Source organism: Heterocephalus glaber, unplaced genomic scaffold (genome assembly GCF_053883595.1).
Source record: "Heterocephalus glaber isolate CG9 unplaced genomic scaffold, H.glaber_assembly_v1.0 deba00001687, whole genome shotgun sequence".
NCBI lineage: Eukaryota > Metazoa > Chordata > Mammalia > Rodentia > Bathyergidae > Heterocephalus > Heterocephalus glaber.
The window spans coordinates 19304394-19329653 of NW_028258412.1; the positions used below are offsets into that span (position 1 = coordinate 19304394).

Genomic DNA, 25260 nt, shown 5'->3' on the forward strand with positions numbered 1-25260 from the left:
TATAGGGGTTCAGACACACCTGGCCTGGTCTGCATCGCCCTGCCACCCATCCTTATGAGGTGGGCACTGCCATAGTGCCCCTTTGCAGGTAAGGAAGGTGAAGCACAGGGAAGCTGAATGACAGCTGGGTTACAGCAGAGTCCAAACTAGAATGGAAGTCTCGTGTGCATTGCCCTAGAGCTTGACACACTAATGTGCACACAGATGACACGGGACCTTGTTAGAAAGCAGATTCTGAAACACCAGGTCTGGGTGAGGAGCTGAGCGGCAGCATTCTAGAAGGCTCCCCGTGATGCCACAGGGTGCCGCTGGCCCAGGGTCTCTGTGAATACCAAGGTGACACAGCTGTGTAACCCTTGCAGCTGTGGGCATTCTGCTCCAGGCTCAGGGTTTGGTTGTTGTTATTTTTGGTACCAGGGATTGAGCTTGGGAGCTTGGGCTTGCAAGGCATGCGGCAGCACCACTGAGCTAAATCCCTGGCACTGTTGTTTTCTTTTGTAACACTTCCTGCCAATTTGAAGTCACTTCCTTGCCCTTCTCTTCAATGAAGATTTATTGTCCCGTCCCAGACCCAGCCAGTGGACCCCAGTGGAGCCCCCCACTGATGCACCCCTCTGTGTCTGGGTCCCTTGGAGGACACCATGTGCGTGGGAACCGATGAGGGAGCACTTGGACATCACAGCCTCTGAGGGACCTTGGCAGTGCTGGCTGCAACCCCATGGTGACTCTTCAGGGGCTCCCTGGCTCTCCTGGCTCTGCCATGACCAAGATCAGACTACAGGGAGGAGGCAGAGGTGCTGGGCTGACTGGTCCCCTCATCTCCCCACCCACCAGGCTCTCCCCAGAAGTGATTCCTGTAGGATGCCGGGGAGACAGCAGCTGGGAGCAAACCCATGGTCTGTGGCCTTGAATCCCAGAAGCGCTGGAGCAGGTGTTTATTGAGCATTACTAGGTGACAGGTACAGAGTTACAAAGTAAATTTTCTTAACAAATTCTTCCAGCTGCACTAGAAGCCAAGGACTATGGACTGTCCCAGTCTTGAGATACTTTGACTCCACTACCGTGCAAAAGAGGACGGCAACCAGCAGAAACTGCACTGTGGGTTTTGCATTCTGATCTGTTGCTGGGCAGCAGTGTACGGTGTGGTCCTCTCTTGCCATGTCGAGCGGCTCCGTGTCAGCCCCACGTGGGGTCCTTGGAAACAACTGATGCTCTACAGTGTGCTGAGCTGGGTACTAGATTAAGGGTATCCAACATATTTTCAAATCAGAATGTTTTCAACTGAGAGCATCCCATTTATTAAGAGACAACGCAAGCACAGAGAGGTTAAGTGATTACCTAAGTCACACAGCTAAGAAGCAGTGAAAACCAAGATGCAGACCCAGGACATCTGGCTCTTGAATTCCTGTCCTAACTGGTGCACTCACGGGCATGTGGCAAGCAGAGCTGCAGGAGTCCTGGAGCAGTTCAATCTCTACCCTGGCCAGTTCTCCTCCCTTTCCCACCCCAAGGGGTCCTCAGTCATTGGCATGAACCCAGTCACACACACAGCCATCCCTGTTGGTCCTGTTACTTGCAGTGGAGACAAGAAACCTAACAGTTGCTGGGCCTGGTGCCACACACCTGTAATCCCAGGACTCTATGAGGCTGAGCCTGGAAAACTGCAAGTTCAAGCCCAGCCCGGGAAACTTAGCAAGACCCTGTCTCAACATATAAGAAGAAAAAAGGGACAGGGAATGTAGCTCAGAGTGAAGGCCCTGGGTTCAATCTCCAGTAGAAAAAGAAATAAAAAGAGAAAGAAAGAAAGAGGAAAGGAAGGAAGCAGAGGAAAATAAAAGAGAGAAACCCAATAGCTTCCTTCATCATGTTTCTCTAAAGAACTCTCAAAATTAAGCCAAGAAATCTGAATTTTCACTTCTTGGGGCTTCTGCTTCCTCATCTGGAAAACAGGGGGCTTGGGGTTACCTCAGAGGTTGTCAAACTGTGCTTCTTGGCACCACCGGGGTTCCATAGGGCTGGCCCGGTCCCCTCCACTGTGTGGTGTGTGGGGGAGACACTGAGTGGCCCCCACATCCCAATCCCCCCGAGCATTCAACTGTTCTCCTTGTTCGGGCTGATGGATTAGATTCTCTCTGCAAAGTTGTTTTCAGAGTTTAAGAACTGCAAGATACCAGAGGATTATAAAATACTCTGAGACAGCAAGGTGGACTTGGGGAGGAAGGGAATGAAAGTGCACGAGGACATTTCTCTTGTGCACAGTATTTTCCTCCTTACTACTTTCTTCGTCCACTGCCCTAGCCAGGAAGTAGTTAGATTTTGTTCTTCTCTCGCTATCACTGGGGACCCAAAGCACAAGGAGGTAAGAGGCTTGCCTGGCTCAGACTGCTGGGGCAGGAATCTAGTTTTCAGCGCCGGTAAACCATCTTGGATTTCCAAGAAGCCCCTGTGACTCTGTCCCTCACGTCCAGCTCTCCAAGGGGGCCCGGGAAGAGAGCATGTCATAGGTGTAATAGCTGCAGAAAGCCTTGTTAGGGAAACAAGGGTCTCCGGCCTCTCCTTGGACAATAAAGGTTAGAGATGTGCTCAGCCCCTGCAAAACCCACACTGCAACCTCCCTATCACACCCCCAATCCGAAAGGTGCCATTAACACGAGTGGACAGAGAGGCTCTCCTCAGCTTCCATCAAAAGCTGCAAACAGCACACAAATCCAACAGATTTAATTTGCCCCCAGAATCTTCGCTGGTGGCACTTATAGCTGCAGCATTTACCCTGACATAACTCACAAATTACCCTCTAACCTGACCCCCAAAGTTTGCCATGAAATATCTCGCTTTTGTTGTTTCAGCATTGCTCTGGTATATTAATAATCTTTAGAAACAAAAGACATCATTTATTTACAGCATTCTGTTTTTAGTAGTGGTATTTCCATTTACAAAATATAGTAATTTTCGACGGCTGAAAATTAAATGAACACTGGCATCGAGCTGTACTTCTTTTTCTAAATGGGAAATGGGTTAAGGCCCTTATTCAGGTGTCTCTGCTCCGGCCTTTGTTATTTGGGAATTTGATACAGACCAATAAAGAGGATGGATGTGAGGTACGGATGGGTCTCTCTTTTGCACCTAAGATCGGAAGTGATCAGGAAGTTTCTTGCAGCCTGTTTGTCTGGACACCCCTCCATACCCCCAAAAGCTAGGGCCATGAATTGGAAGGCCTCAACAGCCACAGATTTTAAACTCAGAAATAAAGCCCAGCAGGAAGCTAAATCAAAATTGTGTTACAGGAGATCATAGGCTACAAATGGATTTGTATCCTGGGATTAAACATTTCAGCTTTGTTACCCTAAAAAGAAATATTTGCTTTTATCAGTGTGGGCAGAAGAGCTGACTATGCATATAGGAGACTACCTGTCAATCACCCAGCATTAAAGAAGATATCAGTGTGACCCAGCCCCCTCAGGGCTGGATCTGGTTAAGCCCAGACGCTGTATTCAAGCATGCAGCCCTGCTAAGAGGCCCTGCGTGAGAGAATGTTCCTAAAATGTATGGCACATCTGGATCACTTTGGGGGAGAGTTCAGCATTCATGATTTCACAGGATTGGGGCGAGGCCCAGGAACCTGCATTTTAAAAGAGCTCCCTGTCTGATTCTGCAGCTCACGAGCTGTTTGTTGGCCATGCTTGGAGAGTTACTGCAACAGGCACATTGCATAGGAAAATTGTCTGCTTCTTTTTTTTTTTTGGTACCGGGGATTAAACTCAGGTCCTTGTGCTTGCGCAGCAGGCGGCGAAACCACTGAGCTAAATCCCCAGCCCAATAGTCTGCTTCTTATGTTCCAGTGGGGAAAACCCAAACACCTAGGAGGCAGGACTGTAAGCAGGGAGTAAGTTTGTGGGTGGAACATGTTCATCGGAATACCTTTACTGAGTGCACACAAAAAAAGAAAATCAGAGAGGAAACATCACAATAGTCACACTGATTTACACCAACTCGTGTGATCGTGGGTAACGTTCATGTCCTTCTTTCATGCCTCCACCCTTCCCCACATTAAGCATCCAATTAGGTGGACTCCTCTTTACTTTTTTTTTTTTTGGTACCGGGGATCGAACTCAGGACCTTGTGCTTTCGAGGCAGGCTCCGGAACCACTGAGCTAAATCCCCAGCCCCCTCTTTACTTTCTTACAATGAACATGTTATCACCTTGTATTAGAGAATGAAGTGCATTTTTGAAGAGAGAGCCATGTAGACCAAGGATTCAAAGACACAGGTTTGAACCCTTTCTCTCAGTGAATAAATGATCTTGAAAGACCTCTGTTCTCTAGGTCCCCTTTCCCCCGACTGTGCCCTGAGGGGTTAGGTGAGCTGCACCTTGAGCTTCCTCTGGGTAGCAGGGGTGGGTGGGCTTCTCAGATCCTGGGGCCGAAACATCAAGATCCCCTTTCTGTTCTGAACCGGAGGCTCCTTCTGTGACCAGGAGGCCAGTCCCCACCAGCAGCCTGGTTTTATTTGCTTGTCCGGGGTCTCCACCCCATCCCCACATTAGGTGCCTAATTAGCTGGACACTGTGAGTCACTGTCACTCCCTAGTTATGTCTTCGCATGCCCCATTAACTTTATGACGACTGCTCACACCCAGAAAGTGTCCCCCACGAGGCCGAGTGTTGACGACTCAGGGAAGCCAGATGGGAGCCTCTCCTTCCCCCAGATGTTTCCAGAGACACCAGAAAGAAACATGTGGCCTGCCCTGGCCACCAATGGATGACCTCTGGAGGTACTGGGAAGTGGATTCCCAGTTGGTCTGACTTGGCTTCCAAATTGAGGTAGACAGGCTCCTTGTGGATTTGACACATATCTATGGAGCACCTGCCATGTGCCAGGGAGGTGGGAATAAACCTTGTGGAGCTGGCATTCTAGACAGGGACTTGGCTGCCATCTAAATAGTCATACAATGAGCCCTCTGGGACTAGCATGGGCTGTTATGAGACATTGCATTGGAGGGACGGGGACATTCAGGATGGTCCTAGAGGAAGGACAGGAACAACAAGTACAAAGGGCTGGAGAAAGAGATCCCAGCATGGTGGGTGGGCTGGATGGCAGGAAGTGGGCCTGGAGGGACATCTGGAGTCTCAGAGGGACAGGGCAGAGTTAAGGGTCCTAAAGAGGAGGAGCTGGTCTGGGGAGAGCTCCAGGCAGCGTGAGGCAGGGCTCTGGGCTGTGCCCACCCCTCATCCCTTGCCTCTTGCAGCCTTGGGAAGCTGTCTGCATTTCCGGCTTCATGGCTACTTCCTCCGTCCTCGAAGGCAGCAGTGTGGCACCTCCCCAGCTCTCTGTGACTCTGACCCTCCCACCTCCCTCTTGTAAGGACCCTTGTGATGACACTGCATGCACCCCTAAAATCCAGGTGAATCTCACCATCTCCAGAGTCTGCATCTCACGAGTCATATCTACCAGCTCCCTTTATGGGAGGTGACATAAGCCTGGGTTCCAGGGACGCAGGATGGATGTCTGGGAGCCGTTACTCTGCATATCATGTCCACATTCTTGCCCCGTAGCCTGCCAGGTTCTATTTCCAGCTGGCTCAGGTCCAAATCTGACTTCGGCCCCCTCTCCAGAGCCAGGTGTGGCCAATCCTTCCACACCTGGCTGTGGAGGTCAGAAAAACCGAGCTTCAGGTTCCATGAGCTTCTGATCACTACCTCCTCCAGGCACTTATGCCCAACCCCAAGTGAGTGTGAGTCCTTACTCACACCTGCATAATACACACCTGCATGCACTCACCTGCACACATACCTGCATACATTCACACCTATATACACACACCTGCATACACATACACCTGCACAACTCACACAGACACCTGCACACACCTGTGCATACATCTGCAACACAACCTGCACACATATCTGTACACACACACTTGCCAAATCTGGAAACAGGAGGCAGTAGGTAGGGCTTGGGATGCCAGTTATGAACCTGCCTGCCTCCGTATGTGGGTGTTGCCACTTCCTAGCTCTGTGACCCCAGGAAAGTTACTTCACCTTTCTGAGCCTCACTTCCTTCATCTGTAAGTTAGGAGACACCAAGTCCTTACCTCCTAGGGTTGTTGCATAGATAAAATAAAGTTGTGCTTCTGAAAAGGAAACCGTGCCTGGAACATGGTAATTACTCAGCAGTAGTTGCTGCTCCACATTTCTTGTGGAGATCTGTGGCTTTTATAATTCCCTGATCTCACATGTTTCTGTGTCACCCCGGAGCTGTAATCTGTCCATGAAATCTGTCCTTCTAAAGCTTTTCAAGGACCTTTAGTGACAAGAAATATATAATACACACATGCCCATTTCTAAACACACACACACACAAACTCACACACACATGGATGGCACCTGCACCCACTTACGAGCATGTATACCCTGAGTACATCTAGGGGCACACGTCTGTGTGCACCTGAAAGTGTGCACACACAGATGCGAAACACAAATCTGTGTGCAAGAACACGCCTTCACATGCATGCCTGTGCAGGGGCTCAGCCCGGTCCGCTTCCTTCTGCAGAGCAGGACCCGAGCCAAGCTGAGAGCTGACAGCTGCTTGCTTGTTAAGCTCCGGCTCCCTGGAAGAGCCCAGGCTGGACTCGGGAACACTAAGGCAACTGTTTTTGACCCTCCGAGCTCATGTTGCCACAGTGTCTTGATGAACGCCAGAGGGAGGAGGAATGGATCAGGCCTGCCCCAGGACATGGGCTGGACTTGGCGGGCGGCGGAGCCCTGCTTGCCCAAGTGAGAGATGGATTTATGTGCTGGTCCCTGAATCAGCAGGGAAGTACTAAAAGCTGGGGGCCCTCCAGAGCCAGGGCAGCTGCCTTTAGAAGCAGCGGCTGGCTTTGATTTCACAGTGATATTTCAGACGGAGCGGGGGTAAGGGTGCTAGGTTGCCTCTCTGTCGCTCTGTCTTCTCTCTCTTTTGCTCACACACACACACCATCAATTCCAGAACCAAGCTGCTGGCTCTTCCTCCCACCCTAACTGCCAAGTAGGGGGTATAAGACCACTGAGTTTATTGACCTTGACACTTTCTGGAGTCAAGATGGGAGCATCTGCTGTGAATAGGGAAGCAGCCTGAGGTTCTGGCTCGGGGTCTCTCAGGACCCTGTCCTGAAGTGACTGAGCAGCCCAAATGTGAGGCCTTGCAGCTGGCATGCAGGGAATGTGCACGGCACACTTGTTCATTCTCACTGTTGTTTACGACTGTCACCACCCTGGGAACCATAGATCCCCATCTCTCCCAGAGGGACTGGAGAACAGATTCCCACCTGAGCCTCAGCTGTTGGGGTGAGGTCACCCCAGCTCATGAAGATGAAGGACCAAGAGAGAAGAGGGAGATAGAGCTCACTGGGCTGATGGAGTCGATGCTGAACAGGGCACTGGGTCACCATAAGCCCAGTAATAGTCATCGCTATCAACACTTATAAGAACCACACTCACCTTACAGATGGGGAAACTGAGGCACACAGAGGGAAGTCATTTGGTCAACTGGGAAGAGCCTGCAAGTAGCAGAAAAGGGACGGGTGCTGGGGGAACAAACTCTCTTTCATTAAGCGCTTAGGGTTGCAGCTCCATCTACCCCTCTGTCTGTCCCTTCCTGTCATAGGAAACAGAGTCAGGAGAATCTAGCACGGAGGAGCACAGTGGTGGCAGGAAGAAGCAGAGGAGGTGGCGTCAGTTAACTGACAGGTGACCAAGACACCCCACAAACGACTGACTTCTCTCAAACCCCAACGCCTCAGTCAATTACCTTCCCACCGGCACTCCTCAAAAGCAGTGGGAGAAAGGGAAATCAGATTCAAGTCCGAAGTCGAGTTTGGCCACAGAAGGGCCGTGTTTCCCTGGACAAGCAGCCTGACCTCGCTGCGCTTCAGTGTTCTCCGCTGTGAAGCAGAGACAAGAGTCTGTTTCTCGGCGAGGCTATTATGGCAATAAAAGGAAATACAACTTATTTTGAAAGTTCCTACCACAATGCATGGTGGCCAATATCTCTCCATGGAGGAGCAGAAATGTACCACGGAGAAACATGGGAATCCTGGGTCCAGCAGCCTGGGCTCATCTTTTCAGTCCTATCATTTATTAACTGTGTGATGCTGGGTAAGTTGCTTAACCTCTGTGTGCCTTGGTTTTCTCATCTGTAAAATGGGCACAGTGAGAATATGGTGTACTGCCCGGGTTGGTGTGGAATCACAGAGCCGCAAGTACACACAGCTGTGTGCTGGTGAATGACACTTTGTAAGAGTGGTCTGCTGTGATTACCTCCCTACAAGTGCAGTGTGAGTGCAGGACAATTCTCGGCTCATTTCCTCCCTCTGAGACCACCAGCAAAAAGCCAAGGGGATGGTCCTAAATAGGGGATGACTTTGTCCTCCACAGGACACTGGGCAGTGTCTGGAGACATTTTAGGTTGCCACAACTGGTGAGGAATGCTGCTAAGCATCCTACAATGCAGTAGACGCTTCTGCAAGCACAGTCATCTGCCCTAAACACCAAGAGTACTGAGGTTGATAAACTCTGAGCTAGAGGGACTCGGAGACGCCCAGCCAGACTTCCCATTTCCAAGTGAGGTCAGAGAGGCCCCAAGGTTAAAGTGACACCATGGCAGTTGGCTGGGGTCACAGTTCACTCAACATGCATTTCTTCATGTTCTCTTTGATGGCAGCTGTTGGGCTAATTAAGAAATTCAGAAGACATTCATTCTTATCTTGTACAGATTCCATAAAGCATTAAGGCTAGATAGATATTGAAAAGCATTGGTCTAATCCCTGGGGAAACTGAGATAGTACTCAGTAGTCCTCAGCATGCGGGAATCCAGAGTTCCCCCAGACCTGAAGAAATCTACAAATATTTCCTCTGGACAAAAGCATAAATGCATCTATAATACTTGGAAGCTCCCAACCCCTAAAGTGCACCTACAGGATGGCTACAGCTCCAGGTGGTGGGGGGTTCTTTTTAAAGCCAAGAGGGCCTTACTTTGTTTATGGTCTCTTCGTCAAACCACAGGAAAGATGCCTGCCTAAGTAGAGGTCGCAAGTTTCCAGCATTATTACTTCCTTCTCTCTCTGTCCATATTTTGGAAAAATTCTGTGCCAGAAAGTCTGGTGATGCTGGAACCCAGGTGGGGAGGTGACAGGAGGCTGCAGCTTCTGTCAACAACAGGTCTCCCTACAACTCTGACGTCCTCCCCCATCACTGTGTCTGGATGCCAAGGTTAATGACAAATCCTAATTACTTTTTTGGGCCCATCTGTTTAGGGAAGCTGACCTCTGATAGATAGTATCCAGCTGTCAGTCCCTTTGCAGGCAGGATACGTGAGCAAATGCCTTTGAGAAGCTCCAGACAGAAAGAAACAAAATACAGACAATAGAATATGTGTCTTTCCAACTCACCAAGGGCCCGGGCAGGCTCAGGAGAAGCCTCTGGCAGCCATATTTGCCTTTGGCTACATCTGATTGGATGAGGGGCAGACACCCAGGGGAGCAGGCCAATCAGAATTCCTTCCCTGGGAATTTGGAATTAGGACTAAGAAGAGGCATAGAAATTGAGGAGGGCCAGGCACACTGTTGTTCACCTGTAATCCCAGCTACTTGGGAGGCTGAGATAGGAGGACTGCAAGTTTGAAGCCACCCTGAGCAACTCAGTGAGTCCTGTCTCAAAATAAAAAATTTTTTAAAAGAGCTGAGGATATAGCTCAGTGGTAGAGTACTTGGCTAGTATGCATGAGGCCCTGGGTTCAGTCCTTAGTACGACAAAAGCAAAGTAAAACAGAACTGGAGAGGGATAGCATGGCTATATTTTCAAAATTATGGGATAAGAAGCAGACTCTTCATGAGGCTAGGTAATGTTCCTGTCATTGGGTCCTCTGAGATATCTCTGAATCCTAATATTAAATTCTCCCCTTTTGCATAATGTGGCAATGTCTGCCAAGACAGCTGTTAGGAATGCTTCCCTTCCCTGCCCATGTATCATTCCTTCTTTAAGGAGGTGGGATCTATCTCTCTGTGCCCTGAAGAAGATGATGGAAAAGATGTCCTGCCAGTTCCAAATGTAGCTATTCAGAGTCCTGGCGATTTCTTCCTTTGCTTTCCTGGGCTTCAGCTGCCGTGTGAAGGAGCTGGGACCAGCCTACTGAATAAGGAAGGGCCATGTAGGGGTCACACAGACAGCCCTAATGCACAGATGCAGCCCAGTCTAGCCACCAGCTGCATGAAGCTAAGGCAGCAACCCCACTCAACACTCCATGGAGCAGAAAACCTGCCCAGCAGAGCCCTGCCTGAATTCTTAGCCAGTGAAATCATGAAAAAAATACGACATGTTGTTGCTTTAAATCACTATGTTTTGGGTGGTTTGTTACATAGCAGTAGATGACTGAGGCAACCTGGCTGGGTTTTGTTTCCTAATTCTTGCCAGCAATGTGTTTCATCTAACACAGAAAGTTAGTTATGGCCACCATGAAGAGTAAACCCTAAGATCTCACTTCAAGCTTGAAGATGGAAAGTGGGAGCATAATGAGGCCAGTTAAAGGGGTCTCTCTCCTGGCCATCATTTCTACCTCCCAGGATACTTAAGACAGCAGGGCTGCATTGAAGGCTGAAGGTGAGCAATGGATTAAAACTTCTCTTGGGCAGAAGCAGAGGGCTCCAGGAAGGAGGCAGCTCCAGACTGCCGTGTGGCATAGGCTCCCGCACAGCCCAGACCACTCGGGAGGCTGAATGTAGCCGAACTTCCCCAGGGAGGCCTGAGGACTGTTCTCTCTTGGAACTCAAGCCAGCTCTGGCAACAGTGGGAGATACCAATGGGTTAATACGAGCTGGAAGGGACTTGTGCTGTAGGGTCTAGAAGTTTGAGGACAGATTTTGAGGAAATACCTCATAGTTATGAGCAAGTTTAAGAGTCAGCTAGGCAGGGGTTTGTGCCTTGCTTCTCAGTGACCTTTGGCAAGTGACCTAAGCACTTTAAGCCTCCGTTTCCTCATCTGCAAAATGGAGATGGTGGTAGCACTGTTTTGATAGGGTTGAAAGGAGCCATTCATGAATTAATTCAAATAAAGTTTTGAAATATAGGGTTTGGAACATAGTAAGCGCTCAATAAGCAGTTCCCATTGCAATGATTACTTATCCTGCTTATTCACAGAGATTTCACACCTCTCCCAGATGGCTTTTGCTTAGATAATAGGAAACTTGGCATGGCCGAATGGGTACCTGCAAAGGGGACGTGACACACCTGCAGCCTTAGCAGTTAGAAGAAGCTCCTTTACTCCGGAGACACAGCCAACAACACTGTGTGGGGTCCCCAGCAGCACCCCAGATACTGTCAAGTCTGCCCAGGTAGGATTCTGAGAACCACAGATGCATCTGATGAGTGGGGAAACTGAGACCCCAAAGTCTTGTTACCCAAGAGCCTCTGGTTCTGCGGTGGGAGCCCCAGCCGGCACTCCTACTGTCAAGCTTGCTTCCTGGCTTTCATCTGACCCCACTCTGATCCCCTCGCAGAGAAGCATGGGCGGAACAGGAGCGCCACCAGGCCGAAGGCTGGAGCTCAGAGCTGCAAATAGCATTGGGTTTGCCTCTGGCGCCGCCGCCAGCGAGGACTCTTCTGGGACCAGACTGCCCTCCCCGCCCGGGAAGCCAGGCAGAAAAAACGGGCCATCTCAGCAAAGTACATGCTGTCAGCTCGGATTTGGCCCTGCTTCCCTGGAAGCCTGGCAAACTCCCTTCAGGGGAAGCCAGGGGCTGAGAGAACTCCAGGGCTTGCCAAACCGGAGTCTCGGGCATGGTTGTACACAGGGAGTATCAGGCAGTATCAACAGCAAGCCTGTTCTTTTCTTTAAAAGTCACCGTTAGTCACCGCCATTTATGAAACACCCGAGAGGCAGCATGGTAATCTTTTGTATGCAAATTTAAAATGTACCAAGAAGCAGGTGTTAATGGTAGACCTAGTTTGCAGATGAAGAAACTGAGGCACAGAGAGGGTAAAGTGGCTGACAACAAGTCACGCAGAGAATACGTGACAGAGCTGGGATTTGAACTAGGTCTGTCTGATTTTGGAACTGTAGCTCTTAAGCAGGACACTGAGCTGCCACACCACCAAGTTGGTGGGAGAATATGTCAGCCATGGAGAACAGGCAGGGACCCTGTCAACCCCATTCCAGAATGTTCAAGCTGGGATCCGCTCTGTCCACAGGGATCCTCTCTTAACTTTCTTCAGCTGTGTCTCCAGGGCCATATCAGCAGGACCCGGTCTGATAGCCCTGGTTGTGGCTGATTGGACGGGGGACAATACCTGACAGAAGCCAGCCAATCAGAGTGCTTTCCCAGGACTCTGGACCCTGGACAGAATTCTAAACTCCCCAGCCTCTTAGAGACAAGTGATGTAGAAACTGGACAGCAGCATCACTGGCTGTGGTCACTCATTCACTCAACAACTATTGTGCTGTGCACATACTCTGTACCAGGCTCTGACAGCAGTGAACAGAACAGGCAAAAATCTCCACCTTCAAGAGTTTTGCATATGAAAGTGGCATATGATAGTCAAGGTAATGGGGAGGGTACAAAATATGACGGGGGCTTGAGTACAGTGCAGGAAGAGGGTTGAGAAGGATACAGTGTTTGCTTCCAGCTTCTACATTACCATCCATACCCTTCCTTCCTTCAGGACGAGGCTGCTGTTGTATGACATGCAAGATCTCTCTCTCTCTCTCTCTCTCTCTCTCTCTCTCTCTCCTTTACACATAATTGTATATATTTGTTGGGTACAGTATGATGTTTTTGTACAGTACTGGGGATTGAACCCAGGTCCCTCACATAGGGCTACTTTAAAAATAAATAAATTTTTTTTTTTTTTTTTACTTTTGGTACCAGGGATCGAACTCGAGACCTTGTGCTTGCAGGCAGGCGACAGCACCACTGAGCTAAATCCCCACCCAGCCCCCCCAAATTAATTTTGAGATCGGGTCTTTCTAAGTCACTAAATTGCATGGGTTGGGTTTGAATTTGGAATCCTCTTGCCTGGGCCTCCCAGAGTGCTAGGATTATAGATGTGCACCAGCACACCCGGCTATAGTGTGACATTTCAATACATGCATTCCCTGTGTAATAATCAGATCAAGGTAACTTGCATATCCATCACCCTAGATGCATATCATGTTTTTGTATCGGAAACATTCAAAATCTCCTCCTCTAGCTATTTTTAAACATTCAATTACTTGCTGTCAATGTGGTTGTCCCTTTGTGCTGGAGAACCTTAGAAGGCATTGCTCCTGTCCACTGCAGCCCTGTGCCCATTAACCAACCTCTCCCCAGCTGCCCTGCACGCAGCCTTCCCAGGCTCTGGGAACTGCTGTTCTCCTCTGTACTCCAGGAGGCTCAGTCTTCCAGCCCCTGCAAGTGAGCTCGGACACTGCCACCTCTACACCCACCTCTGTTCATGCCCTGTGGCTGTGTCCCCATGGTCAAGGTGTCCAGAACACATTGCTGTGAGGCTGCCATTGGCTAAGCCACCCTGTGCAGGCTCCAGTGACAAACCCCACGTCCCCACCTCAGGACCCCCCCTTTCCCCCCACCTTCCATGCACACCTTGCCAAGAGGCACCCCTCCAGCCCAGCCCGCTCTCCCCACCTCCCATAGCCAGGACTCTGGGTCTGTCTGGTGCCAGGTCTGTTCTGACAAGTCACAAAGGACAATGCCCAGAGGTATCCTGGCCCCGCAGCCCACCCCACCTCCCTGCCTCAGTGGCTTTCAGGGGCAGAAACATCAGCCTCACCCAATCCGCTCCTGCTCCATCTCCTCCATTTTCTCAGCCCGAGCGATCACCCTGTTGATGATTTCCTTCTCCTCATCTGTCAGCTCCTCCTGCTTCCTCTGTCTGTCTGTCTGGCCACTGGGGTGGACAGACCATCCTGCCTGGACCCTGAAAGGCAATTTGAGAAGGTATGAGTGAGGCTGGACAGAAAATGGATGAGATTTTTTAAATTTTTATTTTATTTATTTTTTTTCTTTTTTTTTTTGTTTGTTTGTTTGTTTTTGGTACTGGGGATCGAACTTGGGTCCTTGCACTTGCACAGCAGGCAGCGAAACCACTGAGCTAAATCCCCGGCCCCTATTATTTTTTTTCTTGAGACAGGATCTCATTTTGTAGCTCATGCTGGGCTTGAACTCATGATGATCCTCCTGCCTCATCCTCCTGAGTGCTGGGATGACAGGCATGCATCACCATGCCCAGTACCCATTGGATTTATTTTTATTAAGTGCTTGGTAATCTACACGGTGAGCACTCTGCAGATGGCATTTGGGGAGGTGCATGACTTGGAGGAGACTTCCATAGTTGGAAGGGAAACAATTCTGCCAGGCATCCTGAAGCCCTGGGTCTCAGGATGACCCCAGTGCCTGCCTGGCACAAAGATGTTTTGTTTGGGCCCCAGAATTTTAAAAAATAAATTTAAAGTAGTTGCCAACTAGGTTTACACAAATCTCTTGACTTCACATAAGTGTGTAGGTTTCTGGCTTCAAAGGCTCCAGTAATATTTTGAGTTCTACTCTGTGCTCTTCCTGCCCTTTTAAAAAAGTAAACATTAAAAAAAAAAGTAAACATTGCTGTAGTGCCACCGAGGTGCCTGGGTCACCTATCTGAACCCTCATGTCATCCCTACAAGGCAGGGACTGTCAGTGCCCCTGTTGGGCGGGGGTGAGGCAAGAGAAGTTAGATGGTCTGGAGGAGCAGAGGCTGCTGGGAGCAGAGCTGGCGCTAAGGCCTATGGGTAATCAGTGTCCCTTCCCCTAGCACCACGCTCCATGCCTCAGGCCCCGAGCTGCAGCAGCTGAGTGGACCCCGGGGCTTAACACCACTTGAATTCTTGTCCTTATCAGGGGAAATTTTCTTTCTCCAGAGCCTCAGGAGCCAGCGGCCTGGTAGCTACCGGCCTTGGTCACATCCCCTGCTCTGATCACAAAGTAGGTATGAAATTGGCTTTGACACCTGGAGTTGGAAATTAAAATCTCATCGCCCTCTCTCCTCTGCCTGCCTCCCCACCCTCACTGGTTTGTTGTGGGGAAGCAGGTGTCTTGGGGCCAGTGTTCTTGTGAGAAAGGGAAAGACATATGGCCGGAAACATGGGAGAGGAAACACGAGTGAGGCCCCGGAGCAGGGGCTTCTGGGATGGCAAATGCCAGCCATGCTCGAAACCTCCGGTGAGACCTGACTGACTTGGGATAAAGTCCAGAGCTGAGTTGGCTGGAGTCCTGTGAGGCGTGCGCGCATGTATGTGTGTGTGTGTGTGTGTGTGTGTGTGCGCGCGCGCGCGCGCATGCACAGTGCTGGGGATCAAGCCCAGAGTCTTGCACATGCTATGCACATGCCAGGCAACATTGTACCACTGAGCTACACTCCCAGTCCTGGACCTTTAAAGTGGTTAATGTGACGTTTACCTTAATAAAAGTAAAGCTCCATCTTCTTGCCCATTTGTAAAGTTCCACCTGCTCTGTCCCCACCCCCCCCATCAATGTCCCTGCTTTTTCTTGGTCACTATGCTCTATCCACAAGGGCCTCTGGCTAGTCTTGGACACTAAAAACTTGTTTTTGCCCTAGGGCCTTTGCACTTGCTGTTCCTTCAGCCAGAAATACTTCTCTCCCCAGAAGTCCACCTGGCTGCCTCTGCTGCATGGGGCCAATCTCAGGGAAGCTGTAGTTGATCCATCATTGCTCTGGTTCATTCTCTCCACTGTGCCTATCTCTAGATGAGGCTGTCTTTCCATTTTCTTGTTACCTGTTTATGACCTCTCTTTCCCCACTGGAGTGGAGATTATGAAACTGCAAGTACCCCGTCTCTCTCCAGTTCTCTATTGCGTCCCTGGCATTCAGATCAGTACCTGAGAACAGGCAAAAATAGGACCCAGTCCTTTGTGGCCCAAAGTGATACTGACATCTACTTAACGTGTGACACATGCAGACACAGGAAATAGGAAGTGGTCAGCCTAGGGCCCAAGGGCAGCTGCCTGGGAAGGGGAAGGGGCTCCGTTGTGATCTGGTGACCCTGAAACCTTAGTCTTTGTTTGCACAGCTTCCTCCTGAGGTGGCCCTAGTGATGGTCATACAATTAGGAAAATGTGCATAAGTCAGAGATTCTTGTCCCTGATCTTGAGGGTCCCTAAAGCATACAAACTCCCGGGCCCACACAGCTCCTGCTGGCCCTGCTAAGCCTGGGAGATGAAGCAAAGGAGGATGAGGAGGAAGGGGACAGCTGGGTCAGCAGACGGGGGTCTCTGCAGAGCCGTGGAGCAGGGAGTAGCCCGAAGAGGGAAAGACCAGGGTGACAGCCAGCCTACAGGGTGTCCCCAAGGATCCCTGCCTCCTGCTCCCCACAGCCTCCCCAGTGTATGTGCCTTCCAGGCTGAATACAGGCTGGTCCTGGCTGACCCACTAAATATGCTGGATGGGACCTCAAGTGGCTTGCAAGAGACACTGCAGCATCCACCATGGTCTCTGGTGTCTGCTTTAAGCCACTAAGTTTGCGGCATTTGATAACTGGAAACCGGCCTAGCTGAGGATGGAGATGGTGAGCACGAAGCTCTGTTGGCAGGGTTTGCGTCCAGTTCCATCTCTGCATTACAGATTCTTGCCAATCCCAGAGCTTCAGACCTCAGTCTGATGGGCTCCCAGCCTCACAGGCCAGGGTCAGCCTGGCTTCCCTGAGCTTCTGCTTGAGGCTTTGGGGCTTCAGTGAAGGTGTGGCAGGGCTGTGTTCTCATCTGGTGGCTCCACAATGGAAGAATCAGCTTCCAAGCAGATCTGGAGGTTGGTAGAGTTCATCTGCCTGCAGCTGCAGGATGGAGGCCTTGGCTTTTTTGTTGGTGGTCAGCCTGAGGCTAACTCAGTGCTGTAATCCCTAACCATCAGGACTTCTCTGGCAAGGAGATCAATTCCTGTGGCACATCCACAGGGAGGTGGTTTGGCTTGTGACAGCTGAACAGTCTTACACGAAATAAGCACAAGAGTGACAGCCATGTCCTGCCTGTATTCTGGAGGTTAGAAGCAAGTCCCAGATCCCACCTAGACTTGAGGGGAGGGGACTGAGCAGGGTGTGGACCCCAGGCAGAGGGGATCGTTGGGGTCACCTTGAAGTCTTTCTGCCAAGCTGCCCTGGCTTGGATGCTCCATTACAGAGGCCTCACTCTCTCTTCCCCACTGTGCACTAGCACCCCTCACCCTGACGCCTCCCTCCACTACTTTTTAAGGATACAGCAGGCTCCTGCATAATAAAGGCTACTGGCCCTCCCCAAAGTGGCCTAGTCAAAACCCATATCAACCACAGCCTGGGAGAAGTGTTTCATCTGCCCCATCCTTCAGGCTTGCAGCCCCACCTCTTCCTTGAGTGCTCTTGAGTCCCCCTCCATTTATTTCCTGTTCTAACAGAGCTCAGCGAGCCACACTGAACCAGGAGGATTCTGGGCCAGACCCAGTGGAGACCTCCAAGGACGGGTCCCTGCAGCTCCGGGTCTGGTCTCTCATGGTCATGGCCAGCTGCAGGTCAGACCTGACCCAACTTCCTGGGCTCCACGCGCACAGGAGACCTCAGCTCCCGGATGCTCACAGCTCCAGAGACCTAAGCAGGGACGGGTGCTCCGGAGGCCCCGCCCAGGGTAGCTGCGCCATCTGCAGGCTGCAGGAGCAGAAGGCCGCTGGAGGCTGCGGGCAGCTCGCCAACCCTTCCCCCACAGCCTGGCCCAAAGCATGCAGGCAGTTGACAAACAGCTCCTCCAGTGTTTGGGAATGTCTCGATCGGTCTCAGTGGGAGCCTGCAAGCCTCCTGTGGATTTTCATGTTTTAATTCCAAAAGCAAACGGAGGGAAATGAGATCGGCTTTTCAAAGCAAAGCCTTTGCTCTGAGGGACAGAAAGGGCCTGTCTGGGTCCCCAGGGCTGGGGAACATTGCGGACGTGGTGGTTTCAAGAGTCTGTCCTTGTGATAAGATGCTGACTACCTTGCCTTGGGCACAGGATGTCAGCTCTGCGTCCTCAGAGTCCAGTGTTTGTTAGAATAATTTTAAAAATCAGTGCTGTTGACCAAAGTGTGGCTCTCCTAGGACAAGCTGCTCGGTGGATTGTATCCAACCCAAGAAATGCCCAGAGGACCTACTGTGTGCCCACCTGAGCCTCCTGGACTTGGTTGAGTCAATGCCTGGCACCTGGGTTTGCCTCCCCCTGGCAGTTGCACAGGGGCTCAACTGTTAGGTGGATGAGCAGGTGATGCAGGCAGACATCCATGGAAAATGGACACCTGGCCCATAGCACATGGCAGGCATCCTGTGACGTCTTGTGACCATTCTCCTCATTTACGAAGTGCCCCAAACTTGCAGTGAGAGGTGAACTCAAACTGATGAACAAAAGACATCCCTTGTGCTGGGCTTTGGGAGCACTCTGAGGAGCCAGGCCAGCCACTGCTCCCCGTGAGTGCTGGAGTTTTACAGACTAATGCTCACTAACTACCTGCTGGCTGGCGAACCATCCACCTTCACAGCCCTGGGACTACCGACACTGGCAGCCTTAGAAACTTGGCCCCTCAGTCTCCGTGAGGATGCCATATCCTAAGGGAGGCTCTGAGGGAGTAGGATTGGGGCCACACAGCCTAGGCTCCTCTCCTGGCTCTGTCCTGCCTGGGGGTGCCACTTGAGGCACAACTTACTTAACATGGCTGAGCCTTAGTTTGCACATCTGCCAAAGGAGATGCTAGTGGTGTCACAGAAGGCAGAGAGGACTCACCAGAACAGGTGTACAAAGCACTCAAACAAGGTTGACTTGGATGTCTTCCCCCTCCCGTCCTCCTCCGTCAACATCTGGGCATGTCTTATATCCTGGCCATAGTGACAATTCAGGGGGAAATTATCTAACAGAGCTGTACACAGAGCAGGCCCTGAGTGTGAATGAATGAGTAAGTGCTTTAATAAGAAGCACTAGGGAAGAGAATGACTCACTGATCATGAGGTGGGAGGGGCCAAACAATAAAACAATGTGCAGCGGGGTCTCTGGCATTTTAAAGTTAGAAATCTTTGGACATCTGCAGACACCCCCAATGCCTTCATGATACAAGTTCCCAAATTCAACTGCCCATCAGTCTGTGCAAAAATGCATATAGGAAGGAGGGAGGGAGGGAGGGAGAGAGAGAGAGAGAGAGAGAGACAGGGAAAGAGAGAGACTGATGAATTGAAACTTCCAGGCAACCTAGCCTGAATTGAAGTGGCAGGAATTTCTATCAGCATAGGATATTTATTTTTATGGCTTTATTCTTTGGTGAAAATAGTGAAAAGTTCGAAATAACCCTGGTATCCATCAATAGTGACTGCTGAATAAACTGTTGTTTTTAAGATGACTTGTTACACAGCAATAGCTAACTGATACAACATCTGCTCTGGCAAGAAAAAAAGGAACATGAAGCTTTTTAGACTCTACACTTACTTTACAGATTGGTATTATTTTAAATCACAATGGTGTAAAGTTCACCATGATATTTTTTAATGCTTTCAGCCACACAAGGTCTTTATTCTGTTCTACTTTTATCTTTCTTAAATATTTAGCCTTTGAATAAAATATCACTGGAAGAAAGACTACACTGCTAACCGAAGTCTTAAATCATGACAGCTGACCCATTCATTTGCCAGATGTGTGGCATGCATGAGAGGGAGGGGAATTGCTGAGAAATGTTGACAAACCAGGCTTCCAGATGTGGTTTGCGTGCTACCTGGAGCACTGGCCTGGGCACATCTTGAGAGATTGGAAGGGTCTCTCCCTCAGAAGCAGGAATCAGATGCCCCCAAACAAAAGGAAGTCAGCCCTGACTCCAGTTGTCTGTGCCTAAAATCCTGCAAAGAACAGCCTGCTACCTCTTTCCTGCCTCCTACCTTGATTCCTCATGTCACGCACACAATAGTCACATAATAAATACCAGCCAGATGTCTCTATTAATAAATTAAATCTCCCCAAAGGCATGGGATGATGGAAGGGCTGTCGGGGCACGGAGACTCTGAAGCTTTCCAGCATGCAGAAAATTAATCCTTTTCTTTTCCTTTCTTCTTCTCTCCCTCCCTTCCCCCAGGGTGCCAATGTGGCAGGTGTCGCAGGAAGTCTGTACAGCTCAATGAATGAGAGTCTGATGCCTCCTGAAGGAAAGGACAGGGAGGGAGGGGGGCTGCACCTCCAAATGTCTTACATGTGCCTAGCTGCTGCAGAGGCCTGTTTGGATGAAATGCATCACGGCCAGATTAAGGGGTGCAGAAGGGATGTTGTGGTGGTCCTCCTTCCCTCACAAGGCCAGGACGCGGGGGAAGGGGGCTCTGGCTGACTTTTCAGCCTGATTGCCCCTGTTCAGCTTTTCTGAAATTCTGCACACTCTCCCTCTCTCTCATGCACACTTGGGCTTTGCACATGCCGTTCTCCACCCGGAACTCCTCTGCATGTTCCACACGATGCTTTTCAATTGCCTGATCTTAGGCTAGACATCACTGCTTTCAGGAAGCTTTCCCACTGTGCCCCAAGTCTAGGCCAGGTGGCACTCCTTGTATTCCCACGTTCCCACAATTACAGCTCCTTACATGCTGGAGCATATTTGTTGGTGACTGGCTGTTTGTGGAGCCCATTAGACCCCATTCATGCCTTGGGTAAGTCTGTATCTCTGGGTGCTGAGCACAGTGCTTAGTATTTAATAAGTCCATGGTAAATATTCTTGGAAGGAAGAGAGGGAGGGAGGGAAAAGGAGAGATGGAAAGGAAGATGAGGGTGTGAGGGGTGAGGGGAGGAAGCAGTGGTGAAGTAGGGAGAGGAAGAGGACAGACATATGCTCCACCTCCCAACCTTCAGCATCAGGAGGGCTCCGAGAGCTTTGGGACCCCCTGAGTCATGAGTCTCCCCTTGTGATGTGCACCTTTATCAGCTCATTGGGGCTCAGCATCTCTCCCTGACAGGTCTTAACAATAGATTCACAACTGCATAAAAAGCAGATCTTGCCTGGCCAGCATCCTACCAGCCAGCAACAGAGACTGTAGAGCACTCAAGTGGTCTTTAATAGCTTGTTTGAATCTCCTGTTTGGCAGATGGAGACACTGGGGTACAGATCAGGGAGAAGAATTTCCCTGGGGTCACTTGGCTAAGTGTCCTTGTTAAGACACTCTGTAGAGGGTTCTGATGATGTGATTACTTGTGTCCAAAGAGGCTGACACATTGCACAAGGCTCTCCCTGCAGAGGCTAAGGTAAGCAGGGCTGTGATTCACACTCATCTGGCTTTGCTGGGTGCTTTACAGTCTACAAAGCTTTCCTGTACATCGCATTTGATCCTCCACCACCACCTGCGGAGGAGGAAGGGCTGCGTGATCACATACAGTTTATAAAAGATACAACCAGAGCTCACTGGTGATGGCGGGGGGACAGTGTCCAAAGCCTCACTGACAGTCAGTCCCAGAGTCTGATTACGGCAACAATCTCTCTATAGTTTCTAAATTCATCCATGGAACTGAAGATGGGCTGCTTTGTATCCTGGCTAATCATTTATTGGTCCCAGCACCCAATCTGTTATGCATGTTTAGGAAATGAATCCCATTAAAGCTCAAAAGATAAGGCCTGTGAGCCACAGGCCTTTCCCTGGGAAATCAGGGTGCCCTCCAACGAGGCACTGAGAAGGAGGGTACAGCATGGAACAGCCCACACCCTCTGCGCTGTTTGCCATCAGCCATGATGAAGGACAGCAGTGATTGGAGCTACCGTTTTCCTTATCTAAGGACCATGTTTCCAGCCAAATGCTGCAGAAATGGGCAGAAAATGATCCGTAACCTGGCTGCAATTCCACAGATTGCTACCAAGAATTATTTGAGAGCGCTTCTCGGGAACGTTTCCCTTCCTTTTATCAAGTTGTTTGTGTTTTTTTTTTAAGGTTTCATTTTTTTTTTTCCTGAGATAGGTGTTTTCAGTTTACTTTTTAGCAACTTGACTTTTAAAAAGACATATAAAAGGCACTAGTTTTCAACTATCTCTCTTTTAGGGCAAGCCATCTTGATAAGAAAAGGATGAAACTCAGTATGGAGAAAAATAAAAGTGTCATAAAATACTCACTGTTCTTTGTCACTGAAGGAAGGCAAAGCAAGGAGAGAAAGAAAAATGAATAAAATTAGGTAAGAAATCTTGTAACCTTACCAAAACTTAATGGTTGCAATAACCAAATGGTTTGAATTACGATGATCTAATTCAATTTTTCTTAAGTCATCGTCTTATTTCAGCACATTTAAGATGGCTGCTTCCATGCAGGGCTACAAAATCCACATCCATGATTAAGTTGACAAATCAATTCAGCATATTAATGAACTGAGCATTCATGTATTTGAATAATGGTCTTGGGGGCAATAAAGAGAAATCTCTCAATACTAATGTGATCACAATCCTCTTGCTTTTTGTTATGTCAAAGGCCGGATGTGCGTGCATGCATGTGCATGTGTGTGTGGCAGGGGAGGCACATGAATAGCCCTGTGGCCCTAAATGGTAGACCGCACCAGGTCCCAGGCTGGGGAAGCAAGTTCTTTGTCCCAGAAAGGGACCATTATTTCCATTTCCTAGGTGTGAGACTGTAGCAAGATCACCCTCTCTATGTGCCTCAGTTTCTACCTTCCAACTCTGGCCCTCTCTGGCTGAAGACTTGAGAGCTAGATAGAACCATCAGAGAGACCAGTGTCTCTCCCCATGAATTCCCAATACGGAGAGCCGAGCCACAGCCCTAACCTCGCCAGAGGCAGGTGCGTGGTCCCTTTCAGATCCCATCCTGCAGGTTTCAGACAGGATCACTAGGCTCCAGGAGGCTGCAAGGGGAAGACATTTGGAAATCACAAAAGCAGTGTCTTTGGCCAGCAGCTAACGAAGACTGGATTCCTTAATTTACTGGAGAAAGACATGGGCATTGTCTGCATTTGCGTATCACCACTGCAGCTGGGTAGATAGCACGTGTGATGACTGTAATTCACCCACCGGCATTTATTGAAAAATACTTTTAATATCTGGAGAAAACACAGTAGCAATCAAGGCATCCGGATGCACTCGGAATGCCAAGATGCTTCGTGGGAGCCCAGGAGCGCTTTAATGAAACAGCGTCCAGACTGTTTGAATAATTTTAATTTAATTGTAAGGCAAATTGTTCGGCTTCATATCAACTGAAGTAAATTCTGATGGATGGGATTTTAATTAACTGACATTTCTTAAATAAAATAAATATTTTACCCCGTCCACCCTCCAGGCAGCTGTTTATCTTACAGAGACACACGTTTTGGCAGACAGAATATTGTCTGCAAAGTCAGTTTGGCTCCAAGAAGACATCATGGGAAGGGCTTGGGAAACTAGAAGTTTGCTATGTAAAAGGGTACCAGCTGAGTTCCGCAGTGTCTTCAAAATGCCAAAACTGTCAGTACCAGAGAAGGTTTAAGGTAGAAGTCACAACACAAGAATGATGGGTAAAAAAGTTCTTCCCCAATATATAAATGGGTCCTAGAGAAATTAGAGCAAACCTTTCTAAATGCAGGTCAGGGGTTGCTAGAAAGGAGCAGAATTTTCTGAGACTCTGCTCCTTTCAAAACAACAAAACAGACATCGTCAAAACTCAAACTTTTTTCCCTTCCAACGCCTCTGTTATGAGAAAGAAAGTGTGTGTAGCAGACCGAAAGTATTTGCCAAACGCTTATTTAACAAAACACTTTTATCTAGAACATTAGAAAAAGATGTAAAACTTAATTACAAAAAGATAAATGATCCGATTTTTTAAAATGAACAACAGATTGGAACAATATTTCAACAAAGAGGTTTGATAAATGGCAAGATTATATAAGATGTTCAGCATCATTAATCATTAGGGAAATGCGAATTATAAAGCACAATGAAATGCAACTGTGCACACACTAGAATGGTTAAAAATAAAAAGATTGAGCATAACAAGTGCCGGAGAGGTAGTAGGGAGAATGGAACTCTCAGACACTGCTGGAGGGAATTTTTAAAATGGTGCACCCCATTTGGAAAACAGTTTGGTAATTTTCTAGAAAGTTAAACCAATACCACATGCCTGAGACATTCCACTCCTAGGTAATTACCCAAGAGAAATTAAGTGATATTTTACACAAAATTTTGTTTGTGCTAGCTGAAAGCTGGAAAGTACACAAATGCCCATCAGTGGTTGAATGTGGCATATTCACATAAAGGAATACTATTCAGCGATGAAAAGGAAAACTCCACTGATATGCAAAACCATTTGGTTGGACCACAAAATAATTACACTGAGTGAAAGGAGGCAGATATCTCTCCTCTTTCCATCCAAAAAGTATATATTGTATTATTCCATTTATATAAAATTCTAGGAAATGCAAACTAATTTATAGTTACAGAAAAGAAATTAGTGATTACTTAAGGATGAGTAGGGAGAAGCTAGGCAAAAAAGAGGGACAAAGAAGTGGCACAGGGACGTTCTGATGGATATGGTCATGATCTTGAGGGTTGGGAGGGTTCCCAGCATATACATATATTTTTAAAAATCATCAAGCTGTACTTTAAATGATTACTGTTGAAGGTCTGTTGATTATACTTTTATAAGGCCATTAAAAAATGAAACGAGAATCCAGTAAGCTGGGGCCCCAGAGGCTAACTCGACCTCCTCACAAAACGGGGAGCCAGACCTGAGACCCCACACTGAGTGAATGTGATCTTAGCAGGAGTGAATGGCACTCTCCTGGAGGAAAAATGTCCCAGGGTAGGTCCCCAGGAGCCGCCGACTCAGCTCACAGGAACACGTCACCAGGCAGTCAAAGCAGCAAGTCATCGTGCATGAAAGTCTGCAGGGAAGATATATGACAGACTGGGCTGTCAAGGGCTCTGGCCAGCGGTGTGCTGGGAAATCTCAGGCAAAAGTCCCACTGGGACTGAGCTCAAGCACCAATATGAGGTCACACTCACAGCCGGGGAGAAATATGCAGTATAATGCCATTCATTATACAGTATTTCCGCCAGGCAAATACAATGAACACCAATAGCAGTGACAAAATAACCTAAAAGCGATTCATTTTGAGTGTTTGTCACCTTTGTGTATAACACAAGTAAATATATTTTAGTCTTTAATAGCTAATGGCTAGCAGCTGGCTTGCAAAATTCTTGGAAACTTAACCGCAGTTATAATGAACCCCTGGGAGCACGAATCAGCCCACCAATGAGTAGGTGCGATA

At 49.0% G+C, this 25260-nt stretch overlaps 1 protein-coding gene across 12 annotated transcripts in view; it reads right to left on the bottom strand.

The window, feature by feature from the left end:
- The window catches only part of Rph3a (rabphilin 3A), a 217837-nt gene that overhangs the window by 27292 nt on the left and 165285 nt on the right, over positions 1-25260 (bottom strand). For 9 of the 12 annotated variants that reach the window (XM_021257454.2, XM_004843761.4, XM_087198489.1 and 6 more), the window contains 2 exons: positions 22127-22138; positions 13799-13945 (listed from right to left, as the gene is read on the bottom strand). In XM_021257454.2, the coding sequence (XP_021113113.1) occupies positions 13799-13945; positions 22127-22138 (159 nt within the window). The remainder of the gene's footprint in view (positions 1-13798; positions 13946-22126; positions 22139-25260) is intronic. The other 3 variants (XM_087198492.1, XM_087198491.1, XM_021257455.2) reach the window with 1 other exon arrangement.